The sequence below is a fragment of the Myodes glareolus genome, chromosome 16 (assembly GCF_982192425.1).
Source record: "Myodes glareolus chromosome 16, mMyoGla1.1, whole genome shotgun sequence".
Lineage (NCBI taxonomy): Eukaryota > Metazoa > Chordata > Mammalia > Rodentia > Cricetidae > Myodes > Myodes glareolus.
In genome coordinates, this window is record NC_142041.1 from 40,551,834 (window position 1) to 40,579,554 (window position 27,721).

The 27,721-nt window shown below is 45.1% G+C and overlaps 1 protein-coding gene across 3 annotated transcripts in view; it reads right to left on the bottom strand.

Moving 5' to 3' along the window:
- Nucleotides 1–3,132: 3,132 nt before the first annotated feature.
- LOC125391239 (gamma-aminobutyric acid receptor subunit rho-1) overlaps nt 3,133–27,721 on the bottom strand; it is a 38,865-nt gene continuing 14,276 nt past the window's right edge. The window contains exons 2-10 of one of the 3 annotated variants that reach the window (XM_085677265.2): nt 25,954–26,007; nt 23,913–24,019; nt 21,425–21,492; nt 20,151–20,374; nt 12,873–12,955; nt 11,833–11,973; nt 9,598–9,750; nt 8,214–8,410; nt 3,133–6,744 (exon numbers count right to left, since the gene is read on the bottom strand). In XM_085677265.2, the coding sequence (XP_085533391.1) occupies nt 6,451–6,744; nt 8,214–8,410; nt 9,598–9,750; nt 11,833–11,973; nt 12,873–12,955; nt 20,151–20,374; nt 21,425–21,492; nt 23,913–24,019; nt 25,954–26,007 (1,321 nt within the window). In that variant the 3' untranslated portion in view covers nt 3,133–6,450. Of the gene's footprint in view, nt 6,745–8,213; nt 8,411–9,597; nt 9,751–11,832; nt 11,974–12,872; nt 12,956–20,150; nt 20,375–20,532; nt 20,663–21,424; nt 21,493–23,912; nt 24,020–25,953; nt 26,008–27,721 lie in introns of those variants that run through there. The other 2 variants (XM_048420574.3, XM_085677264.2) reach the window with 2 other exon arrangements.

Below are 27,721 nucleotides of genomic sequence, written 5' to 3' on the forward strand. Positions count from 1 at the left end.
GGGTCCAAAGAAAATTTCCCACCAGGCAACACACAGCCATCATACTGCCCAAAAATCTAGAGAGAAAATAGAAACCAAGGGACAAAGTACCCACCCAACAGAGACAAATCCAGAAACCAGCACCTAGACCTATAACCATGCCAAGGCGAGATACCTAGAGGCCAGTGTTAAAACAATAATATTAGCCAGGCAATATATCCCCATAGAGCCCAGCTATCCTACCACAGCAGGCCCTGAATACTCCAACTTCAATATAGCTGAAGAACAGGAAAAAAATCCTTAAAATTGTCTGTATGAAGATGGATGATAGAGGTCCTTAAAGAGGATATAAATAAATCCCTTAAGTCCAGTAAAACACAAGCAAACAGTGGAAGAAAATGAATATAACTATTTAAAACCTGAAAGTGAAAATCGAATCAGTAAAGAAAACCCAAAATGAAGCAATTCTGTGCTGTGGGACAATGGTCTTGTACACTGTAAAGATTTGTCACTTGTACTGGTTTAATAAAATGCTGATTGGCCAGTAGCCAGGCAGAAAGTATAGGCAGAACAACCAGAACAGGAGAATTCTGGGAAGAGGAAAGGCTCAGTCTGCAGTCATTACTCAGACATAGAGGACACAAGATGAGAATACCTCACTGATACCAAGCCACAAGGCTAATACAGAATTATGGCTTAATGTAAGATATGAGTTAATAAGAAGCCTAAACTAATAGGTCAACCAGTTATAATTAATACAGTTTCTGTGTGATAGTTTCGGGTCTGGGCAGCCTCCATCTACAATTCTAAAAATGAAAAATTTAGGAATTCAGACAGGAACTACAGAGGCAAGCTTCAGCAACAAAATTCAAGAGATGGAACAGAGAATCTCAGGCATTGAAGATATGATAGAAGAGATGGATATATTGGTCAAAGAAAATGTTAAATCTAAAAAAACTGACACAAAACATCCAGGAAATCTGGAACACTATGAAAAGACCAAATCTAAAAGTAATAGGAATAGAGAAAGAAGAATCTCAGCTCAAAGACAAAAAAAAATATATATTTTCAGCAAAATCAGAGAAAAAAGCTTTCCTAACCTAAGACGGAGATTCCTATAAAGGTGTAAGAAGCATACAGAACTCCAAATAGATTGGACCAGAAAGGAAAGTTCCCTTGGCACATAATTATCAAAACACCAAATGTACAGAACAAAGAGAATATTAAAAGCTGCAAAGAAAAAGGTCAAGTAACATATAAAGGCAGACCTATTAGAATTACATCTGACCTCTCAGTGGAGACACTAAAAGCCGGACAGGTCTGGACAGACATGCTGCAGGCTCTGAGAGACCACAGATTCCATATCAGACTACTATACCCAGAAACACTTTCAGTCACTAGGTGGGGAAAATAAGACATCCCATGATAAACAAACACAGAGACCCACAGCCGGACACCTAGCAGAGAGAAAGAGACCTTGGAGCACACAGCTAAATGGCATGTTTCCATCAACTCTCTCCCCTCAAAGCTCGGGATCCCGTGGAAGAGGTGACAGAAAGATTTAAGAGTCGAGGGGATGGGGCACACCAGGAGAACAAGGCTGTCTAAATCAACTAAACAGGGTTCCTATGAACCTACAGAGCCTGAAGCAGCAAGCACAAGGCTAACCCAGGTCTGTACCAGGTCTTCTGAGTATATATTATAACTTCCAGCTTAGTATTTTTACAGGACTCCTGAGTGTGTGAACCAAGTGGGTCTCTGATTCTTGTGTCTGCTCTTGGGGCTCTTTTCCTTCTGTTGAGATTCCTTTTCCAGCCTCAGTGTGATGGTTTTCGTTTTATATTTTATTTTGTCATGTTTGGTTGTTATCTCTTAGAAGCTTGTTCTTTTCTAATGAGAGATAAAGGGAGTGGATTTGATTGAGGAAGATGGGGAAGAGTAGAGGGAGGGAAACCACAATCAGGCTATATTATGTAAGAAAATCTGTTTTCGTTCGCTTGCTTGCTTTGATCTTTTTCAAGACAGGGTTTCTCTGTGTAACAGCCCTAGCTGTCCTGGAACTCACTTTGTAGACCAGACTGACCTCAAACTCACAGAAAGAACCTATTTTCAAAATAAGAAAAAAGAGTTTGGAGGGTTGGAGAGATAAGTCAGTAGGTAACTGATTGCTGCAAACATAAGGTCCTGGTTCAGATTCCCAGAACCCATAGCAAAGCTGAGTGTGGCAGTGCTGGCTGCATGGAACCCAATGCTACGCCCAGAGACAGGAAGATCTAGGACCTCACTATGCAGCCAGGGTAGCCAAAAAGCAAGCTTGAAGATCAGTGAGAGACTCTGTCTCTAAAAGGTGGGAAGGTGGGAAGTGATTGGGAAAGACATCCCGGTGTTAACTTCTAGCCTCTACACACGGACACAGACAAGCACATATGCACACACAGATGCACACATACACACACAGAATTATCAAATGTAGTTGGGTTTTCTTATCTACAGGTTCTGCATCCATCCTAGTCAACTAACTTTGAATAAAACCTTATTGGTAATAACACATTATTATTGAACACATGCAGACATATTTTCATGTGTGTATGTGTGTGTGGCATATGCATATGTGTTTGGTGACTTCACATGCTGAATGTGCACTCAAAAAGACCAGAGAAGACTATCAGGTGTCTTGTTTCATTACCATCCACTTATTTCTTCGAGACACTGTCTCTTCCTGAATCTAGAGCTAGGCTAGTGGTCAGCAAACTCCAGAAGTCCTCCTGTCTCCACTCCGCCCCCTACACACACACACATACACACACACACCACAGCACTAGGGTTGCAGGCATGCTCACACATGGCCACACAGTTTTCTAGGTGGGTGCTGGTGATTTCAACCCAGTTCCTCAAATTTGGTAGCAGTGCTCTTACCCATTGAACCATCTCTCCAGTCCCCAGATTTTTTCTTGTCATTACCTAAATGCTATAGTGTAACTATTTATAAAATATTAGGTGTACTGTGGTGCAAATAGACTTCCATGGGCATATGTTATCGAATGTACATGATGCTGTTGTATGACACTGTTCTGTGTATATGTGAGCAAACATATACCACTCCTGATAGGAAACCAATGACAGACCAAATTAAAGATACTACCAAAGTCCAACTTGGTGAACCAATGAGCTTTATTGGGGTTACTTAGAGGTGCAGAAATTATTCAAAAGACAGCTGCATCACCAAAGCCCACCCCATCATGGGTGAAAACCCACAATAGTTGGAAATCCAGAGCTCATTGCATGACTTGCAGACAGCTGGATGTGTTGGAATGTGTTCCCTCCAGATAGCTTAGCTGGTCTTTGCCTCTTCCAGACAGCTTGGATCACCTGAAAGTGACTCTCAGTGGCTCTTATTGCATATTTTTATTTGGTGGAGGGAGATAGTTTATCTATTTAGTTTCAGGGACTTCCTAAAACTTTTGCGTTGTAGTTGTTTGCTTCCTGAGCTTAATTTGAATGGGCTTCTTTCCTGTGGGATAGAGGGCATCACCTTTTGTTAAGCAAGACCTAAGGAGCTTCCCTCCAAGATAAACTATCCTAACTTGGAGGAGATTGCTATAGAAAAAATGGTCTATAGACAAGGCTTCTAAAGAAGTACCTCAGGTTAAATGAGGCCATGGATGTGGGTCCTGACATAACATAACTGGGGAGAAAGGGATCTGGACATCGGTGGGAACAAAGGAAAGAAGGCAAGGGTACAGCAAGATGGTGGCCATTGGAAAGTCAGGAAGAGAGGCCTCTGGGGAAACCACATCTGCCAGCACCGTGACCTTGAACATTAGTCTCTAGAACTGTGAGAAAAGAAATCTCTGTTGACCAAGCCATTTGGCCTACAGTCTTTGATATAGCAGGTTAGCAGACTAGTAGAACATTCTACACACTGCCTCAAATGCTAGAGTATCCCAAACAGTAGGTAAGGTTTAGTTTAGACAACTCAGTGGCCCTAGTGGTGAGGGAGAAGACAGTGACAAATATGTGGACTTCAATGGTAATTGTTTCATAAAATAAAAATGGAAACTAATCTTTTTAAACCTCACATAACCCAGGCTGCCTTCAAATGTGCTATAAAGCTAAGACTAGCTTTGAACTCCAGGTCCTCCCATTTCTACTTCCCAAGTGTTGAGATTTCAGGCATGTGTAAACTATGCTTGGTAAAACAAACAGTCATTTTGTATATCAATGATAATTAATAGTTTAATTTATGCCCTTCTAAGTTTACTACTTGTGTTTGCAAAAAGCTTTTGGTGGCCTTACACTGGGGGAAATGAAAGACCGTCTAAGTAGGACTCTCATTGGGGAAATGAAATACTAAGTAGGACTTTAATTGGGGAAACGAAAGACTGTCTAGTAGGGCTTTCATTAGGGGACATGAAAAACCGTCTAAGTAGGACTTTGCAAATAGTTCTTTTAAAATCAGAATAAAGAATAGGCATGCATATATCATTTAGCATTGATCCATCAAGTTAACTTTGAAGTGATGGGAGATAGAAGGACGTATATGAAGGGTGATTTCCTAGCACTCCTGGATGGGTCTCTTAGACCACTTCCTTTTTATCAATATGTTCCACAATGTTAAATTATCATTTATGTCTCACTAAACTCTGAACACAACCACAATTTTTTTTTTTTTTTTTTTTTTTTTGGTTTTCGAGACAGGGTTTCTCTGTAGCTTTTGGGCCCTGTCCTGAAACTAGTTCTTGTAGACCAAGCTGGCCTCGAACTCACAGAGATTGGCCTGCCTCTGCCTCCTGAGTGCTGGGATTAAAGGTGTGCCCCACCACCGCTCGGCAAACACAATCACAATTAAAGGGCAATATCTTAACTTGTTTCATTGACTGCTGGGATGAGAACAAACGTTAAATAGACATCTCTGTCTCTTTGAGAGAAAGATGGAGCCCAGAGAAAATGCCATACTGTGAAGTGACTTTTGGGCAAGTTTGGTTGGACTTGTTCTATATCTTCTAGATAGATAACATGAAGGCTTAATTTTTTAAAACATTATTTTAAAATAACACAGCAAATTACAAGTGATGACTGACATCACTTGCCACCGGGCTACTTCATCTGGTCTATTGAACGCTCAATCTTGATGATAACTGCTGTCCAGTTCCTAGGCAGTGCTGGCTCTCAGAGTGGAAATGCAGACGTCTGTCTGTCTCTTTTGCTTTTTGATGTTATTTTCTCTTAAGAAATTGTGTGCTGGGCTGGAGAGATGGCTCAGAGGTTAAGAACACTGGCTGATCTTTCAGAGGTCCTGAGTTCAATTCCCAGCAACCACATGGTAGCTCACAACCATCTGTAATGAGATCTGGTGCCCTCTTCTGGCCTGTAGGCTTACATAGAGGCAGAATACTGTGTATACAATAAATAAATAAATCTTAAAAAAAAAGAAATTGTGTGCTTCTCATTCTCATGAGCTGTGAACCCCTCAAGTTTCCTTGAAATACTGATTATTTAGAAGAAATTAATACCTCTTCGAGCTCCTCTGTGGTAAAATCATGCCACTGAGAAAACAGTTCACTTTAAAAGAGCACATGCTCCGTGGCAGAGAGTCACAAAACAGTGACTAGAAAACAGAGAGAGGAACACGGTTCTCTAGCACACTCAGCTCCACAAGACAGACAGAACACAAACACGTATCTCCATCTTCAGAGTTTCTCTGCCAGAGAAAAGTCAGCCATCTAGAGAGCATTTCTTATAAGGGGATATACCTACAGGTTGTTAAAGAGAGTCTGTGAGCATCGTTGCCTTTCGTTAACTATGGGGAGAGGCCGAGTGGACGGAGGGACAGACTGAAACATGAACATCACTACTGTAGGTTAACTATGCGGGATGTAGAGTGGATGGAAGGACAGACTGATACATGAGCATCACTACTGTAGGTTAACTATGCGGGATGTAGAGTGGATGGAAGGACAGACTGATACATGAGCATCACTGCCACACATTAACTGTGGGGGATGCCGAACAGGTGCAGGGACAGACTGAAGCACGGCCTGTCACCAGAAGGGGCTTATGTGCATGTGGGCTCCGTGCAAATGAGTTTTATTCAGGTGTTCTCCAGTTCTACATTGTCTAAAGAACACAGTGCCGCCCATGAAGGAAGGCCTCCATGAGGAGAGAACCCAGGACCCAGCACTGAAACGCAGCATGACCATGTGTCCTCTGTGCTCTTCCTGGGATCTGGGAACAGCTAATACCAGTTGCTATCATGACAAATTTCTGCAACGCCTCAGATAATACTGTGTGTGCAACTGATGCTTAATACACACAAACAGGCTGTCTTGTCAGTGCAGCTTTGCACAGCTGAAGAAGGGACACTGGAAGCCCAGGTGGGCACTGGGGTGGTTTTCATACTTTGTCATTCACAGCAATTTCTGGAGTGCACACAAACCACGGAGAAGGCGGGATTTACAGAATTACAGACACCTAAGAGAAAATCGACCAGTATATCAGATTGAATAAGATGTAAGCGGCTGGGAAGATGATCCGGGAGTATTTATCAATGGCATGGGTGTCAATCCTCATGCTCACGTAGCTGCCTCTCTGGCTTTTCCTCTGGGGAGAGCCCCTCTCAGAGGCCAGGGTCAGCTGCACCATCATCCTGTCGGGTTTCTCGCCATTCTCAGGCACGTAGCCGCTCAGGTCATTCACCTCCCCGTCACTGTAGCTGCCATCCAGCATCACTGCCCGGGGCTGGGCCAGTCCGCAGCTGCAGGAGACCTGCAAACACACAGGGGCGCGTGAGCTGAGCGCTGTCCCTCGGGTGCCTGCAAAAGCACTGTGTGTGAAGGGTGTGACCTTCTAGCCTCTTTTACTCTCAGCTTTAGGGACAAGGTAAGAAAAGCGATGACGGTGTCACTGTGACATCCTAAGACAACTGTGAGCACAGCCCTGTGTCCGAGAGCTTACCAGCAGCCTCGAGATCAGGTCCAAGCACTAGCTTGGTGCTGATGGGAACTTCATGTTAACTTGTAGGAAAGAGCACACTGCTGTACCAGAGACCAACAAGACTAGCACCGAGTAGCCCTGTCCTCCGTGAAGTCATAATCCCTGAGCTCATACCACGTCCCCTTTGGGGAAAGTGGCGGCAAACCCAGAGTCTATATGTTAGACAAGAGTGATAATCCTGAGCTACATCTTTCTTTCATTTTTCATTTTGAAACAGCCTTGGTAAATCACCCAGTCTGGCCTCCAGCTTGTAGCTCTTCTCCTGAGAAACTGGATTCCAGGCTGTTGACACTACGCCTGGCACCAAACAAACCCTTCATAAAAATGTTTACAGATGACGCTATTTGGTGTTTGCCACAAGGGTTGGGACTGAAAGACAGCAGTTTGGGGATAGTGTTATGGAAAGGCATTGCTGAAGGAGAGAGGCTCTACGTTGTAGGCTGGGAAGGGAAAGGAAGGGCGGGAGCAAAAATAACTTAAGAAATGGTGAGAGATATGAGGTGTAATATGAAGGGAAGTTTCTTAGGCTAGAATATAGTGCCCCTGGAGGGGTCTTTTAAATCACCTCCATATTTGTTCCACAGTGTTAAACTATCATTTATTTCCCTCACTAAACTCTGAACACAACCACAATTGAATGGGCCATGCCTTAATTTAGTGGCACTGGGATGTAGATGCTGAGTAAATGCTTTCATTGAACGAAAGATGTAAACGTCAAATATTCATGACCTGATGCGGGAGAATTGTCTGTATTCTGTCAATCATATTTTAATAAAACGCTGATTGGCCAGGCAGACAGTATAGGTGGGAAAACCAGACAGGAAGTAGAGGTGATGCAATGAGAACAGGAGAATTCTGGGAAGCAAGGAGGTTCCTCTGCCACTCCTGCGCAGACCACCAAAGAGGCAACATGTAAGCTGCCCAGCTGAAAAAGGTACCAAGCCATGTGATAACGTAGATAAGGATAATGGGGTAATATGTGTCATAAGAGCTAATAAGTAGCCTGACCCAATGGGCCAATCAGTTTATAACCTTATGGAGTCCTGTGTGTGATTTTCTTTGTTGCTTGCCGGCTGTTGGGGTACCAGGAGGGACAGAAACCCCAACAAGCCGGCCCTCATGTTACAATGACCGTGGCTGGAAGTAGGCCAAGGAGACAGCATCACAGCCTCATTTTACAGGGAGGGTAGGACCTGCCCACCATGCCAAGGCTAGCCCAGTCTATGTCATGGCAAAGTCACCTTCTCCCGTAGCTTCCGTTCCTTCCGCTCCTGCACTGTGGTCAGGTAGTTGACAGCCGCGTACTCCAGCACTGAGAGGAACACGAACACGAAGCTGACCCAGAGGTAGATGTCCACGGCTTTGATGTAGGACACTCGGGGCATGGAGGCATTCACGCCCGTGATGATGGTGGACATGGTCAGCACCGTGGTGATGCCTGCCATAGATGGTGAGAAATAAGCACGCGCTTGCATTTGCCAAATACTGTGTGCCTTGTCCCTCTGTGACTCCGCCTTTTGTTCTGCCTTGGCTTAGATGGCCGGCACCTGCTCCCTTCTGGTGAACTTCCGCCTGTCTTTGCGTGCTAGCTGTCACAGATCTCTCCCTGCTCCTCATTTCCACTTTCTCCTCTGCACACCTGGCACCTCCATTACAGCCTCGACGCACATCCTTTCTGCACAAAGCCCCGGACACTTCAACATGAAGGTGTTGCTTTCCGTTGTCCCAAGAAAGGAGATGCAGATTTAAGCAACCATGTGGTGAAGGAAGTCATTTCAACACTGTGTCCTTGGTGCCATAAAAGTTCTATAATCCTGGGCCCGTCTCTTCAGTGGACAGCCACCCCATGCTGGGCCTGTGTGCCTATCCAGCAGGACTACCTCAAGCACCTTGACTTCAGGTTTACCAGGGTCGCTTTATTTATAGGAGAGAGATTTTAATGAGCGTGCACCTGCGCTCTGCACAGTAGCTGTTGGAGTGCCAGCTAACTGCTGGAGAACAGGGCATCATTGATGGAAATTTGCCCAGGATTGCAAATTAAGCTCAGAACATTTGCTTGGAAAACATTAAATCACAGAGGATTGGGGTCACCCTAAGGGCGAGCTCCAAATCATTTTACCGAAGCCTGGTGGGACACCCTGTCGCTTGCAAACCGGAGCCGTCCGAGCTGTGGCGGTGGCTGTGACTGAACGGGCTCGGGGTTTAAGATGAGGGCATTTGATGGGGTGCTGAGAAAGGAATGGAGGGAGTGTATAAAAACTCGGGAATTCTGCCTGAAGATATGGTGAAACCCAAGACTTCTCATTTTTAATAATTCCCTCAAGGATTCTGCTGTAAAGATCCCTTGGGCCACCCTTTGAGAAACCTTGTTGCAGAATACATTATACAGACCAACAGGAAAAGCACACCAAGACTGGGAGCCCCCTGCCCAGGACCACAGTGAGCTGTGTGGATGGACAGCCCCTGGGGCCTGGATAGATTTCCACGTGATGCTTAGATTGTGTGGTGCTATTTAAACATTTCCAAGTTATTCTGTAAAGAGGAGTACAGGGCCCTCTTGAGAAGGATGGAAAGAATGCCTTGGATTTCCAGACATGTGTAGTGTACACTTGAGATAGTCCTTACCTAAGGGAACTCTGGCAGGCACAGCTCTGCGGTCGATCCAGAAGGACACCCAGGACAGCATGACCATGAGGGTGGCGGGGAAATAGGTTTGGAGCAGGAAGAAGAAGATGTGGCGGCGTAAAGTGAAGTTGATATAGAGTCGGTTATACCAGCCTGGGGGACACAGGAAGAAGAGAGAGAACGCAGTGTAGCTGCTTGGCTCCTTCAACAGACAAGGCTTATTTATAGAATCTTAAATGTCTTAGAGCTCGCACTGGACCCCTACCTCAAACAGCGACTGTGCCATGTGGCAGCCCTCACCACTCATGTGAAGCCACTGTGAGGAATCTTTGTCCCCTTCGTAAAATGAAGGAAACCCTTGAGAAAATCACTTAAAGTTTTGTTCCTCAAAATATGGCCTTGGGCCTGTCTGCCTCACAATTGCATGGGAGATTCTTAGAAGTTCAGATGTAGCTCATGGATAGAGTCCTTGACCAGTATACACAAGGCCCTACACTCAGTCCCCTCCCCAGTTCTCTCTCTCCCCCTTCTCTCCCTCCTTCCCTCCCCCTCTCCCACCAGACTCCTACACTGTAGCCCAGACCACTGGAGTGGAACCTTTCTTGAACAGCAGCCTCATGGGGTTTGTGTGCAGAGCAAAGCTCGAGGCGGTCCTTAAACAGCCCCCTTTTTTCTTTCCTTTTTTCTTTTTTAATTGTATTCTTTGAGGCAGGGTTTTACATAGCCCAGACTGGCCTCAGACTCACAATGTACCTGAGAATGACCTTGAATTCCTGATCCCCCTGTTTCCACCTTGGTAAGTGCTGGGATGTTGGTGACTATCCCCAGGCCTGGATTTCTTTATGGGAAGAAAAGTGTTTTGAGGTAGAAACATAGTCTTTGATCTGGACATAGAGTAACAATCTCTGGTTTATTGGGCTTTGTTCTGCCTTTGTGATTTCCAGGGAAAGGAACATATGTGAGGATGTGGGAGGAGGGTGCCCAGGGCTGAGAATAAGTGGGGTCTTGGCAGCAATAGCTGAGGATTTGGTGTCCTCAGTGAGTATATTAGAACTGTTCTCTTGGTACCAGCAAGTGTAGAGGACTTTCAGAAGACAGACCCAAACCATTGAGCATCCAGGGTGAGCGTGCAGTGTGGGAGTTGGATTGGCACACTTAACTGGACTGTCAGTGCTCTGTAATGGATTAGGATGTGCTTACAAGGGGGAGATCCCGCAAGAAGAACTACAGAATCTTCCGACACAGAAGCAAGGGATGGAGAATGTCAGCTGTCTGCCAGTGCAGGCCAGCTGCTGGGGAAGGCCATGGAGCACAGCCTCAGGCAATGGGCGGGGACGAGGCCTGTATAGACCACAGCCAGGTCCACACGATGACCAGGGGTCATTCTGAGAAACGGTAGTAGTGGTACAACCAGGGAGATGGAGAATGGCAGTCTGAACTGATACTTGTTTGTGGCTAGAGAGAGAGGATCTCCTGAGCACATCATGGATGCAGTGCCAACGTGAGATGGCATCATCTCAAATAAACCCACACACATGGCTTCCCTTGGAGCCTTAGCTCGTATTTCCTAGGTAGTTATCTCTGATACATTGGTGGGTCAAAAATTACCTATAAACTGGGTGGTGGTGGCACACACCTTTAATCCCTGCACTCAGGAGGCAGAGACAGGCAGATCTTTGTGAGTTCGAGACCAGTCTGGTCTACAGAGTGAGTTCCAGGACAGGCTCCAAAGCTATAGAGAAACCCTGCCTTGAAAAACCAAATAGATAGATAGATAGATAGATAGATAGATAGATAGATAGATAGATAGATAGATAGATAACCTGCAAAGCGAGTTTCCTTAGAGTATACCTTTAGCCCAGCCCTGGTAATACTGAGCCAGAGGCCCAGCCTAGATACATAGTGTATAATGAGTTCACCAGCCTGGATACATAGTGTATAGTGAGCTCACCAGCCTGGATACATAGTGTATAGTGAGTTTCACCAGCCTGGCTACATAGTGTATAATGAGTTTAGAGTAGCATGGACAAGGGAGTGAGTTCCTGTCTCAAAGCAAAATAAGTCACCCCTCCTTGACGCATTCCACCCACTAGATTTTTATTTAGGACTCTAGTCTTCTGTTTCAAAATTCTGCTCACTTGATGGGACAACCAAATCACACACTTCCTAAACAGAGCCTGAAGCACCTGGCCACCATGGGGCCTCCCTGGCACTCCGCGCATGCTCCCAGCTCACCTGTACTGCTGTAGAAGGCCAGCTTTGTGGTGGTGTGGAACTCTTGAATGAGGAACTGGGAGAGGGAGATCCTCTCATCTGTCTTTAGGGAGTCGTTGCCCTTTTTCCAGTATAGCATGAGGTCATCTTCTGTGTAGGCGTCTGGGGGATGAGAGCCAGTGTCAGGAACGGGGCGACAGGCAAGCCAGGCCCGCCTGTGGGGCTGTGTGACACTAGGTGTCCTAAACCACACAGACTGCTTGGCTTGGGGTAAGATAGCAAACTGCAAACTAGACAATACAGACAGACAACTCTAGTTCATCCCAGTTTCTCAAAAGTTATCAGAGCAAGGCTTCTAAGCTCAAGGGCTCACAATTCCTACAAAAAAAAAAAAAAAAAAACCTTGCCCCACAATCCAGCTGCGATAGGTTAAACCAAATGTTAGTGCTGCTTGTATGGCAGAGATAGTTCAACACTAGCAAGATTTCCTAGGGTTCAGCTTTGTAGACTAGGACTCAACAGCTCTTTTTTCTCTTGCACAGGTATGATTCATCACCTGGGGGCCAGATCATAACTCACTCTCAGGCAGCATGAGTCAAGAAGGGGCCTCTTCTTGGGCCCGTTGTGCCCATTTCCCCAAAAGAAGGAGGAGATGACTGTGGTCAGCATCCTCCCAGGGGCTGCCATGTGCCCAGCACGCCCCCTTCAGGTGAAGCACTGGGTTGCATCCTGGTCATAACGGGGAATATCTTGGAGCTGAGATAGCGTTTGCCTCCGTGTAATCTGTTCTTCTACGGGCTCGCTAAGCCTTGACTGCGTGATAGGAGCCCTCACATGTCAACCGGTTTGGCTCTGGTACACAGGTGTCAAACCAGACGCTAACCCGCGAAGGTGTTTTCTAGAGGTGACTAGCATTTCAACCAGGCTTTAGGTGAAGGAGATTATCTCAGCTCATCCGGGAGAGCCTGATCCTAGGAGGGGAAAGGCAGGAAGAGCGGAGTTCCTGGAAGAAGTGTCCCCTGACACAGAGAGGGGTTTAGGCGTGCTGGTGTTGGACTCACAGCTCTCGATTTCCAGGGAGCAGGTCTGCGTGTCCAGCGGAAACCTGCTGAAGTCCATGTTGCACATCGCCGTCACGGTAACTCTAGAAACAAAAGGACGCAGGGCTTCAGCACCTGCTGGAGACAGCTGCAAAGTGATGAAACAGGTAGAAAAGGCTGCTTCCTGCCTCCAGTTCCTAAGCGGTGTGTTGGCGTCAGGGAAGCCCCTTAAGCATTACCTGTTCTTTATGTTCAACATTAGGATCTGTACAAGCGAGTGTGTATCTCTGCTAACACCAGCACATTCCTGTGTGGTCAGTCAGTATAGCAGTATAAAAGACACACATACACACTTTTCATTTAAATGATTGCTGAAAGAAACGAGGGTTCCCCAAATTCCAAATATTTGCTTCACCACTAACTACTCAAAACTCGCTGCCTCTCGAGATATTAATACACTTTCCTGTTTGCTGTGTTCCCACTGCTGATGGCATCTACTTATTTGCAGTAGAAGGTTGTGGGGCAGGGGAACCCATACCTGACACTGGTAAGTGATGACCTGAGACTAGAAAGGCCATAGGCATATGGGGAAATGTAACTATTATTATGCTAAAGGGACATAGCAATAAAATGACTCCTGATGACATTCTGTTGCACCCATAGATCGGTACCTCCCTCATTCCTCACCAGAGAAAGTTGCAGTAGATAGGAATTACCAGTGTCCCACAGACAACATACAGAGAGTGAGAGACTTCGGAGCACTTGTGGGACAATATTATACAGCCCACATATACCTGCATTGTATCAGCAGTCAGCCTCTCAAGCCACAATAGCAACTGAGGTGCCCAAAGCATCTTCAGACTGTCTCCTGAGCTCAGGATGTGCTAATGTTGTGTTGCTCCTTTGTAATCATGAGGACCACTTGGGAAGAAGTGCTAATTCCAAACTAGTGACAGAGCTGCTGATATGACTTTAGTGCTCCTACCTCGAAAACAGAATGCTAATGACCTTCCCCTCACTTTACCTTGGGTAATAAAAGATGTTTGGAGAATAAACGCTGGTAATCTTCAGGATTTGAGTGAACCCTGAGATTCCCTTCCGATATTGCTATGTGAACTGTGTCTCAATTATTCCCGTGCTTCCACACTGGTCCAGAGAGATAGTTCCTGTTAGGGTTTGGACCCTGACAAGCACTTATCCCTAAAGGGAATGTCTTTATCACCTCACCCTTACACACACACTGAGGCTCAGGTAGTTCTGCAGAAGCAATTATAAGAGACAAAGTGGCTATTGTGAAGGGTGTTGTTTCTCTGACTTCTTTCCCAGCGTGAGTCTGTGACCTCTGAGGGAGTAGGCCTAAGCCAGGTCCTCTGTAGGTTCCAGTGCACCTGAGTCTGGGATCTCCTAGGGAGAAGATCAGAGCCAGAGACCTTTGCAGGACCAACCCCTAGCCAGGGACTCCCACAGGAGCAGATCCAGTCCAGGGACATTTACAGAAACAGGTCTGAGCCAGCAACCTAGACCAGAGCAGGCCTGAGACAGCAAACTCCAAGGGAGCAGAGCAAATCCTGGGAGCACTGAGCGACCTCCAGGAACACGGAGCAACCAACAGGGTAACTAGAACTGTGGCACTGACTGTACCACGAGGAGCAACCATCTAAGCCTTGGATCCACTGGCACCTAGAAGATTAATCATCAGAGTCACAGACAGCTCCAACCATACCAATTAGAGGAAAAGATGAGTAGACAAGGTAAGAACACATGCAACACCACAAAGAGCAACATGGCACCAGTAAAATTAAAGACCTTACAATAGCAAGACTTGAACAACCAAATATAGATGAAGCAGAAGAAGATGACCTAAAAAATAACTTCAGGAGAATGTTTGAGACTCTTAAAGAGGAAATGAGAAATTCCTTCAAAGAAATGGAGAAAAAGAAAAACAAAAAATTGGAAGACATCCGCAAATTTCTTAAAGAAAACCAAGAAAAAGCAATCAAACATATGAAAAATACTATTCAAGACTTGAAAACTGAAATAGAGACAATAAAGAAAACACAAGCTGAGGGAATTATAGAAACAGAAATCATGAGAAAATGAGCAGGAACCACAAATGCAAACACAAACAGCAGAATACAAGAGATTTTGGAAGAGAGATTCTCTAGCATTGAAGATACAATAGAGGAAATAGACTCATCAGTAAAAGAAAACATTAAATTTAACAAAAACTTAACACAAAATATCCAATAAATATGGGACACCATGAAAAGATCAAACCTAACAATAATAGATATAGAAGAAAAGGAAGTTCAACTTAAAAGCACAGAAAATATATTTAACAAAATCATAGAAGAAAACGTTCCCAACCTAAAGAAAGACATGCCTATGAAGATACAAGAAGCTTACAGAACACCAAATAAACTGGATCAAAAAAAAAGTGCCCTCGTCAAATAATAATCAAAACACTAAACATATGGAATAAAGAAAGAATATTAAGGGCTGCAAAGGAAAAAGGCCAAGTAACATATAAAGGCAGACCTATCAGAATTACACCTGATTTCTCATTGGAGACAATGAAAGTCAGAAGGTCATGGTCAAGCAATATGCAGATGTTAAGAGACCACAGATGCCAGTCCAGACTGCTATACCCAGCAAAACTTTCAACAGAAGGACAAAACAAGATATTCCATGAGAAAGCCAGATGTAACCAATACCTAGCCAGAAACCCAGCCCTACACAAAGAAGGAAAACTCCAACCCAAGGGAGTTGGTGCATCAACAAAAACACAAACAATTGATGATCTCACAACAACAAATCCCAAAGAAGGGGAAAACCCATAAACTAACATCAACAATGAAAACTAAATTAACAGGAGATAGCAATCACTAGTCATTAATATCCCCTAATATACATAGACTCAATTCACTTGTAAAAAGACACAGGCTAGCAGATTAGATACAAAAACAGTTTCCATCCTTCTGCTGCATACAAGAAACACACACCTCAACCTCATAGGCAGACATTGCCTCAGAGAAAAGGGTTGGGAAAAAATTTCCAATCAAACAGACCTAAGAAAAAGCTATTGTAGCTATCCTAATATCTAACAAAATAGACTTTAAACTAAAATTAATCAAAAGAGACAAAGAAGGACATTTCATATTAGTCACAGAAAAAAATCCATCAAGAGGAAAATTCAATACTGAACATCTATGCTCCAAATACAAGGACACCCTTATATGTAAAAGAAACACTTCTAAAGTTTAAATCATACATTAAACTCCACACACTAATAGAGGGAGACTTCAACACTTCACTCTCAACACTGGACAGGTCAGTCAGACAAAAAATTAACAGAGAAATAAGGGAACTAACAAATGTTATAACTCAAACGGACTTAACAGACATCTATAGAATATTCCATCCAGACACAAAAGAATATACCTTCTTCTCAGCACCTCCTGGAACCTTCTCAAAAATTGATCACATACTTGGCAACAAAACAAACCTCAACAGATACAAAAAAAATTGGAATAATCCGATGTATTATCAGATCACCATGACTTAAAACTAGAAGTCAACAGCAACACTAATTCCAGAAAGCCTACAAACACATTGAAATTAAACAATGCTCACCTGAATCATCAATGGGTCAAGGAAGAAATAAAGGGAGGGAGAAATTAAAAACTTCCTAAAACTCAATGAAAATGACCACATAATATACTCAAATTTATGGGACACAATGAAAGCAGTGTTAAGAGGAAAGTTCATAGCACTAAATGCCTATATAAAGAAGCTGGAAAAATCCCACACTAGGGAATTAACAGAACATTTGAAAACTTTAGAACAAAAAGAAGCAAACTCACCCAAGAGAATTAGACGGCAGGAAATAATCAAATTGTAAGCTGAAATCAACAAAATAGAAACAAAGAAAACAATACAAAGAATCAATGAGACAAAGAGTTGGTTCTTTGAGAAAATCAACAAATTAGACAAACCTTTATCAAAACTAACCAAAAGGCAGAGAGAGAATATCCAAATTAATAAATCAGAAATGAAAAGTGGGACATAGCAACAGACATGGAGAAAATGCAGAGAATCATCAGGTCATATTTCAAAAACCTGTACTCCACAAAATTTGAAAACTTAAAGGCAATGGACAACTTTCTGGATAAATATCACTTACCAAAATAAATCAAGACCATATAAGCAAATTAAACAGACCTGTAACTGCTGAAGAAACAGAGTCATCAAAAGTCTCCCAACCAAAAAAAAAAAAAAAAAAAAAAAGCCCAAGACCAGATGGTTTCAGCTCAGAATTCTACAAGATTTTCAAAGAAGAACTAATACCAGCACTCCTCAAATTGTTCCACACAATAGAAACAGAAGGAACATTGCCAAACTCTTTTTATGAGGCAACAATTACCCTGATACCCAAACCACAAAAAGACATTACTAAGAAAGAGAATTACAGACCAATCTCACTCATGAACATTGATGCAAAAATACTAAATATAATACTGGCAAATCAAATTCAAGAACACATCAGAACCATCATCCACAATGATCAAGTAGGCTTCATTCCAAAGATTCAGGGATGGTTCAACATACGAACATCTGTCAACATAATCCACCATATAAACAAACTGAAAAATAAAAACCACATGATCATCTCACTAGATGCTGAAAAATCTTTCGACAAAATACAGCATCCCTTCATGATAAAGGTCTTGGAAAGAGCAGGGATACAAGGAACATACCTAAACATAATAAAGGCAATATACAGCAAGCCAACAGCCAACATCAAACTAAATGAAGAGAAACTCCCAGAGATCCCACTGAAATCAGGAACAAGACAAGGTTGTCCACTCTCTCCATATCCATTCAATATAGTTCTTGAGGTCCTACCTAGAGCAATAAGGCAACAAAAGGAGATCAAGGGGATACAAATTTAAAAAGAAGTCAAACTCTCACTGTTTGTTAATGATAGTTTACATAAGCAACCCCAAAAATTCTACCAAGGAACATCTACAATTCATAAACACTTTCAGTAATGTAGCAGGATACAAGATTACTAAACAAAACAAAACAAAAAAACAGTAACCCTCCTGTACACAGATGATAAATGGGCTGAGAAAGAAATCAGAGAAACATCACCCTTAACAATAGTCTCAAATAGCATAAAATATCTCATAGTAACTCTAACCAAACAAGTGGAAGACTTGTATGACAAGGACTTTAAATCTTTGAAGAGAGAAATTGAAGAAAACACCAGAAAGTGGAAAGATCTCTCATGCTCTTGGGTAGGTAGAATTAACATAGTAAAAATGGCAATCTTACCAAAAGCAATCTACAGATTCAATGCAATGCCCATCAAAATCCCAACAAAATTCTTCACAGACCTCGAAAGAATGGTACTCAACTTCATTTGGAAAAGCAAAAAACCCAACTTAGACAAAAAAAAAAATCCTGTTCAATCAAAGAACTTCCGGAGGCATCACAATCCCTGACTTCAAACTCTACTACAGAGCTACAATACTGAAAACATCCTGGTATTGGCATAAAAACAAAGAGGACCAATGGAACCAAATCAAAGATCCAGATATTAATCTACACACCTTTGAACACCTAATTTTTGACAAAGAAGCAAAAAATATCAAATGGAAAAAAGAAAGAATATTTAACAAATGGTGCTGACATAACTGGATATCAACATGTAGAAGAATGAAAATAGATCCATATCTATCACCATGCACAAAACTCAAGTCCAAATGGATCAAAGACCTCAACATAAAGCCAGCCACACTGAACCTCATAGAAGAAAAAGTGGGAAGTACACTTGAACGCATTGACACAGGGAACCACTTCCTAAATATGACCCCAGCAGCACAGACACTGAGAGAAACAATTAGTAAATGGGACCGCCTTAATCTGAAAATCTTCTGTAAAGCAAAGGACACGGTCAACAAGACAAAATGACAGCCTATAGAATGGAAAAAGATATTCACCAAACCCACATCAGACAGAGGTCTGATCTCCAAAATACACAAAGAACTCAAGAAATTGGACACCAAAAGATCACATAATCCAATAAAAAAAAAATGGAGTACAGACCTAAACAGAGACCTCTCAACAGAGGAATCTAAAATGGCTGAAAGGCACTTAAGGAAATGTTCAACATCCTTAGTCATCAGAGAAATGCAAATCAAAACAACTCTGAGATTCCATCTTACACCTGAAAGAATGGCCAAGATCAAAAACACTGATGACAACTTATGTTGGAGAGGTTGTGGGGAAAAGGGAACACTTCTGCATTGCTGATGAGAATGCAAGCTGGTACAGCCCCTTTGGACTGATATCAGTGTGGCAATTTCTCAGAAAATTAGGAAATAACCTTCCTCAAGACCCAGTAATACCACTTTTGGATATATACCCAAAGGATACTCAACCATGCCACAAGGACATGTGCTCAACTATGTTTATAGCAGCATTGTTTGTCATAGCCAGAACCTGGAAACAACCTAAATGCCTCTTGACCAAAGAATGGATAAGAAAAATGTGATACATTTACACAATGGAGTACTGCACAGCAGAAAAAAAAATAATGACATCTTGAAATTTGCAGGCAAATGGATGGATCTAGAAAACATCATATTGAGTTAGGTAACCCAGACCCAGAAAGACAATTATCATATGTACTCACTCATAAGTGGTTTTTAGACATAAAGCAAAGAAAAACCAGCCTATAAATCACAATTCCAGAGAACCTAGACAACAAAGAGGACCCTAAGAGAAACATACATGGATCTAATCTACATAGGAAGTAGAAAAAGACAAGATCTCCTGAGTAAATTGGGAGCATGGGGACCATGGGAAGGTTGAAGGGGAAGAGAGAGGCAGATATTTATACACACTCCAGACTCGGAGGAAGATGTGTGTCAGAGAACACGTCTATTTATTTATTTTATTTCCCTGACTCTTACTAGAAAAATAACTTTTTTTTTAAATAGTTAACTTTCAGACTATAAAGATGGCTCAGTGGTTACAAACACTGGCTACTCTTGCAGAGGACCTGAATTTGATTCCCAGCACCCACATGATGACTCACAACGGTCTGTAACTCCAGGCCTAGGGGATCTGGCATCCTCTTCTGGCCTTCACAGGCACACACGTGGTGTACAGGCACACATGCAACCAAAAACACCCATATGCATAATACAAAATTTAACTAATTAAACTTTTAGAAGTTAAAATATTCAGCTAAGGCCGAAGCTCTCAGCACTAGCCTGCCTCTGTTCCCACCTGAGGCTGTATAGCACTTTCCCATCGGGCTGGACCCGCAGCATGACGTTGTCTGTGGTGGTGTCATGGATAAAGGAGCGTTTGGAGTGCACGAAGAACATGTCAGGGACCCAGATCTTCTTTACGAGCCGGCCATCAAATGTCATGCTCAGGTTGTTCGTGCTTGGAAAAGACAGCCTCTCGTCCTTCCAGTAGTGCCTCAGATAGAGGGTCATGGTGAAGTCCTGCGGGTGGGAGGCAGAGCAGCAACACACCCACTCACTGTGGGAACATCGGCAGTGGGGAATGCCATTGAAGCCAGCGGGCTGAGCATTGCCCCTGGAGAAGGCAAAGGGGAACCCAGGAAGAGGCCTAGAACAGACAGCCCCTGAGCTCCACCCACCCAGGACAGACACGGTCTTCATGACAACTCTCCTGCTGACACCAGCGACTCAGGCTGAAAGTGCCCGGGTTAGAGCAGTGGGCACCTCAGCGGGAGGAGCCCAGTCCTGCCCCCAGGTCCTGGGCGGGGCTGATCTGAGCTGTGCACTTCACTGCCTCCTGGAGAACGGGATGGGAGGAGGGCTGTAGGCGTGGCTTGCCTGAAAACCCTGCTCTTTCCTGACTTCCCTGTCTCCTTTTCTCATTCTGTTTGGCGTTTTTTTTCTGGGAGGAGTCCCCAAGTACACACTGGGTTAGGATACTTCTTTCTGGCCTGCTTCGTGGAGGCTCCAAACCAAGGTAGACTTGTAAAAAGTCCTCTAACTTGTAGAATGCTTCCCGACCCCAGCCGGTGTCACCTTTAAAATTTTGAAGATGGGGTTTTACTGTGTATCCCAGGCTGGTATGGAGCTTCCTATATAGAAGACCAGGCTGGTCTCAAACCCAGGATAAGCCTTTCTCTACCTCTTGGGTGTTGAAGATTTGCACTACCATGCCTCGCTGGCAACATTTTTTTTTTTTTAAATTGGAACCCACTGATAAGCAAAAAGGAATAATCCCACGGTTCCAGGCTTCTAGAGCAAGATACAGACTCTGCAGAAATACAGGGGGCCTGCATCTCAGAAGGCATCTGTGCTGGAGGATAAAGACCAAATTTGTCACCTGACTCTATCTCAGACCAACCGGGAACTCTGACATGACATGATGTCTGTGAGTCATCTGCTAAGTGCGTGTGACAGCTTCCATCTGCTAAGGAGTTATGAGTGATGAGGGAGTTCAGTGGTGTAGCGCTTCTGTCCAGACAGATCCACATGGGCTCCCACTGCCCCAGCCCCGATCAGAGAAGTACTCACCATGTCCACCTCCGAGATGCTGTCCAGGCTCTCCACCTGCACATCCACACCCACGGGGATGGCCGGGCCTGGGGAGGGCAAGACAGGGCCACTCTCTTTTATTCTCTCTGTTCTTTCTTTTCCCCCTCCCTCCTTCCCTCCTTCCTTTTTTGTCTTTTTCCTCTTCTTTTTTTTGTTTCCTGACAAAGCCTTGCTATGTAGCCCAGGCTAATCTCAGGCTCTCAATCCTCCTGCCTCAGTTTCCAAAGTGCTAGGATTATAGGAATACGCCAACACATCCAGCTGACCATTCTCTTTTTGCTTGAACTTCTACCACAGAAGAGGCCCGCAATGATGTGTCAATCATGTCAGAGACAAACGCTTGAAGGTTTGCTCATACCCACCTGCAGTCAAATAACAAGTAAGAGTGCAGGTTCATGGCTTGGCTTCTTGGATTATCCCTCCACACACACACACACACACCCCAAAAAGTAATAAAGTGTTTGCCCTCTGTGGAATGATGAGGTTAGATGATTTTTATTTTAGGTGTACAGTGTTTTGCCTGCAGGCATGCCTAGTGCCCATGGAAGTCAGAGAAAGCATTGGATCCCCTAGAAGCAAATGTACACACCATAATAATCGTCCCTGTGGCTCTAGGAATCGAACCCAGGTCCCCTGGAAGAGCAGCCAGTGTTCTTAACTACTGAGCCATCTCTCCAGCCGCAGAATGACGCAATCAGTACAGACTATCCCTCTCTGGTTCCACATGTTCATCTGAAGCTGTGCTAAAGACCTGGGTTGAGTCAGGGTCCCATCTAAGGAACAGCCAGCATGCTCCCTAGCATGAAAGTACCTCTTGAGATTTTCCTTTCCTTTCTCACTTCCCTCTCGTGAGCCTTTGGCTCCCACTTAGCCATGAGAACCCCATTTCTTGGTGCTGGCACCAGAATTGCTCATATTCAGATCATGTGTTCTGGCCATAGATCTATATCTTTGTTACATGTTGAAGAAACTTCCAGGAAAGATATGTCATGTTTTAAATCAGAACATTACATGTTTAGTGGTTATTTCCAGGCCATTAAAACTTAGTCTTGACAGAGAATAAGAGCTCGCTTGCTCTTATCTGGGCTAGGTACAGGGCATGTTTTGTTTCAGTTAACCATGACACAAAGAGTTGGCGTTGGATCCAATAGCTTACCTATGGCAAAGAATAAAGACCTTTCTAGAACTTGGGGGATTGGTTTGCGGGGGGGAAAGTGGGGATTGGGGTGGAGCAAACATGACTGGAAAAAAACAAAAGGCATGAAAATGATTTCTAGGGGCTGGAGGGATGGCTCAGTTAGCAAACACTTCTGGCCTGGTCAGCATGAGGACCTAAGTTTGACCCCCCGGAACCCATGTAGAAATACTAGATGAGGTGTTATGTACTCCAGTGCTGGGGAGGCAGAGGCAGGAGGATTCCTGGGGCTACAGGTCAGCCAGTCTAGCCTAATTTGTGAGCTCCGGGACAGTGAGAATGTGTCTCAAAGGAGGTAGACAGCGTTCCTGAGGATGGCAAGCACAGAGGGCTGTGCTCTGGTCTCTGCAGACATCCACACCCATGCCTACATACATGTATCTGCATACACGTGAACACATACCCACAGGCATAGAGTATATTTTTCTCCAGAAAGAAACTAAACCTAGGTCAGTGAGATGGTTCAGCAGGTGGGGCTGCTCACTGCCAAACCTGCAGCCCCTAAGCTGGGTTCTCAGAACCCACATGGCAGAAAGAACCAACTTCCATAAGTTGGCCCCTGATAGCCATACATTTTGTGATGTGCACACCACACCATCCAATAAACAAATAAATAAATGTTAAACACACACACATACATACACACACACACACACACACACACACACACACAGAGGTATAGAGAGGAGGAGGGGACAGGGAGGGGGAGAGAGAGGGGGAAAGAGAGAGAGAGAGAAAAAAAGAGAGGGAGGGAGGGAGAGAGAGAGGGAGGAGGAGGGGGAGAGAGAGAGAGAGACTGACTCTGACTCTTTGGACAGAGGGCTGAAACCTGGCAGCTATTGAGCCCCAGATTCCGGTTCTGCAGGGAATCCTTACTTTCTCAAGCTGTTTTCATTTCATTAAGCCCAGCCGTCAGGACCCTGATATGTCAGTGAAACTCATCTGCCAGCACCCAGGGAAAACCAATCCAGCACAAGGTTGCTGCATGGAATTTCAGAGCATCCTCAGGAGGCAGCCCCAGCTGCGTGTGCCCTGCCTTCTGGCGGCAGCCTCTGTCTCACTGACCTCAGTGAGCCTTCTCACAGCGTAGCCCTGGGACAGCTAGCAGCTGGTACTTTGGCAATGCCCGACAGAGCCAGGGATACGAAGGACAGATGCTCAGAAGGTGCAGCCCGCCAAGTTCAGCCCAGGCAGACATGATAAACAGATCTGGGTGCAGACAAGAGCCCCGGAAAACAAGGGAAGCCCCACCCTCGAGAGTACACCCCGTACCTCCGAAGCCAGGCCTCATACTGAAGTCATGGTCATCTATCCTCAGCAGCTGCTCTGACTTGGTGAGAGGTGACTTGGTTATGTCGGAGCTTCGTTTCAGAATTGGGCTGCCACAGAAGGAAAAGCAGACTGATCAAATGTCCTAACCAAGGCTGGTCAGAGTCATAGCCATCTGTGTCTTCCTGTTCTTGGCAGGTCTCATAGGGTGTGCTTTTTCTTCTAAGCCTCCCCCCTCCCTTCTTCCAACTTTCTGGATAAAAAAAAAACTGCCCTGGAAGTTCCAAGATTATGACCCCCGCCCCCGGTCACATGGAGGGGCTTCTCGAATAGCAATGCCAGACCCTGCCTCTGACATCCTGATTATAATCTGGGAATTGGTGTTTTTTGTTGTTTTTTTTTTTTAATTTAAGGGACTGGAAACTGGTATTTTTTTAAAAAAAAATTTCCAAGGTTGGGGCGAAGCTCAGTGGTGGAATGCTTGCCTGCAGAGTAACAGCCTTGGGTTCTCTTGCTGGAACTGACAGGGACAAGAACTCAGCACTTTAACCCATCACCAAAGCTGACACCTGCCAGAACCAATCTGAATGGTAAACCAGACCCCTTCAGACTGCCTGAGACATTGAGAGAACTCTGACTGCAGGAGAAGCAAATGTGTGCGGCTGAGCCTCACATCCTGGACGTCTGTGGGCCTTCCGTGGAGGGTGAACACCCTGCCATCGTGTTTCTAGGAAAAGCGCTTCTGAATTGCTTGTAGGGACACTTTTACCTATTCTTGTCTTGTTATCTGTTTGTTCCTAAATGTGTGAATGATGTGTTTTCAGTGCCTCTCTCTCTCTCTCTCTGAAGAGATGACGAGATGACTCAGCAGTAAAGAGCACTGGCTGCTCTTCCAAAGGACCCAGGTTCTATTCCCAGCACCCACATGACAGCTCATAAAACTCCAGTGCTGGAGATCTGACACCCTCTTCTGGCCTCCACAGGAACTATGCACACATGGTGCACAGACATAAATTCAGGCAAAACACCCATACACATAAAATATTTTTTAAAAATTAAATGTGCAGTTAATTCTACTGACCTCACCCACAGATACTTGTCTTATTTGCTTCCTTGTCTAGGCAGAGTTTGCTACAGAACTATGGAAGTACTAATATATAGTATTACTTTCTCTCCTTGTGTAGTTAATGTTACATTAATGCTTATTTATCTTGCTTCTCCCTCGTTTAATAACATGCCTTGGATTTTCCCACATGGGTGCCCCCCTTGTTCCTCATTCCACTGCATAGTGCTCATGTGACCTGTCCTCCCACAGCAAACACATGAGCTGGTCCGGGTCCTCTGTCCCTACAGTAAGGGATACTTGGAATTCTTCATTACCCACCAGCATAATCCTCATAAATAATTGACCCCCTTTCCAGCTCCAAATGCTGATGCCAGGCCCTGTCCTCTCCGGGAGACCTCCCCATATGTCCTTCCCCTAGTCCAGATGTTCCCATGCTCGATAGGAGTCTCACTGGAACCTAGATTCCCCGAACCTCACGGGCCCTCGTGTGTCTGATGCAGGGCTCTGGACAGAGGCTGCTGGAAGACAGGAGGGGACACCTGAGGTCCTGCTCAGGTGCATTACCCTCCCCGTGGCTGGCTCAGGTGTGTTAGCACCGCTTGTCTCCCGCCTTCCAGGGGCTTGCTCTGCGCACATGCAATTCTCGACCCTAACTATCTTCTTCCCTGAAAGGACCCTCTGGGGTTCAGGAGAAAACACGAAGCCAAGGTCAGGAAACAGGGCTCTTTCCTCCCTTCGGAACCTTTAGACCATTGGGCGACCAGTTTATTCCCTGAAAGCTGTTTTCCTGACGGAAGGAAGGCTTTGAGCAGACCGTGGGGTGTGCAGGTAGAACCAGATACGTGGGAAACTAGTGCACTCGCCGAGCAGAGGAAGGAGCTGGGACCTGGACCAGAAAAACCAGCTTCTTCCTGGTCCTCGTGGGGTAGGGCTGAAAATCACGGTAGTTGTGGGGCTCGCTGTTACCATGGGCCATACCTGCCTTGCTTGGGGGCATCATCGAGTGCTCCTCTTCTCTGTCTCTGAGGTCTGCTGCGGAAACAAAACAGAAAGATGTTCCAGAGACTGTCCAGTGACTCAGATCAACAGAACACCCTGGCCTCTCTGCACACTTCAAATCTAGTCAGAATAGAATGGGGGTGGAGAGGGAAGGAGGCTCAACGCATTAATCTGGTCTGATGAGCATTTCCCAACTACTCACAGGAGCAGGGAATGAGGATTAATTATTTAGAAGGCCTGATTTCCAGAGATCTGACTTAACCACACCCCCACCGCACGCATGTGCACACACATACTTACATACACACTCATGCAGACCCACACAGTAATGTACACACTCATACACACATGCACACTCACACAGTCCATGAACTCACACACTTATACACTCACACTCATATACACACACACTCATACAAACACACTCATGCACACTCACATGGTAATGTACACACACGCACATTCACATCCACATACAAGCACACTCACGCACGTCCATGCACTCACACACTTATACACACACACATACAAACACTCTCTTGCACACTCACACACTTAAACATGCTCACGCACATTCATGCACACCCTCATGCATGTACACACATGCACTCACACAGACATACACATATGTGCATGCATGCACACACACACACACACTCATACATGCACTCATATCCACCCAGGCTTAACATTGAGCCTGAAGGGTTGCACATTCTGCCTTGGCACCACTATGAAACTGTGGCACACAATGCTGCCAGTTAAGCGTGCCCTCCTGGTTGTACTTGTCTCTGACCAGGGATTTGGGCAAGCGGGCACAGCAGGGGGAGAGAAGCTGGAGCAGCTATTGCTCATTTGCTCCTTCTTCGGAGCTGGTGACCAGCTATGCCCTGCGTCTCTGCCTAGGGCAGACAAGGCATTCTGTTCTCATTCGAGGGGACATCAGCGTGCCCGCTTTGGTGCCCCGAAACCTGCCCACATCTCTGTGAGGATGTGCTTGTTTTTGATTGGTTAGGCCCTCTGCGTGGAATGCTATTTCCTGAGAGGACTCCGCTGGTGACAGATCAGGGATTATGTCATCCGTAGCACAGTGAAGCAGGGCAGGCATGAGCTTGGCAGGAGAGGGTGGGAATGGGAAAAACCGGTGGGAGAAGGGATCCCCAAGGATAGAGTCCCAGGCCCATCCGGCGTGGGCAGGGCTGGCTGCGGTGGACTCTCAGCATAGCGTAGCGGAATGAGAAAGTACTAACTGCCATGGACGTGAAAATGAGAATATGAAGAAAGACAAAAGATCCTGGGCAAAGAGGTTGGGATAGAAAATGAATCATCCTCTCCTGACTTTACCCTTGGACCAGCCTGTAGGACAAGCGCTCACCGCCTGAAAGGACTGTCAAGCCGTGAGACCCTGCAGCTGCGGCTGCAAAGCTTAGACTCTAGCCTAGAAAACACAGAGAAGGACCCCCCCATGAGAAGACCCAGAGAAGGACCCCCCATGAGGAGACACAGAGAAGGACCCCCCATGAGGAGACACAGAGAAGGACCCCCCATGAGGAGACACAGAGAAGGACCCCCCATCAGAAGACCCAGAGAAGGACCCCCCATCAGAAGACACAGAGAAGGACCCCCCATGAGAAGACCCAGAGAAGGACCCCCCATCAGAAGACACAGAGAAGGACCCCCCATGAGAAGACCCAGAGAAGGACCCCCCATGAGGAGACACAGAGAAGGACCCCCCATGAGGAGACACAGA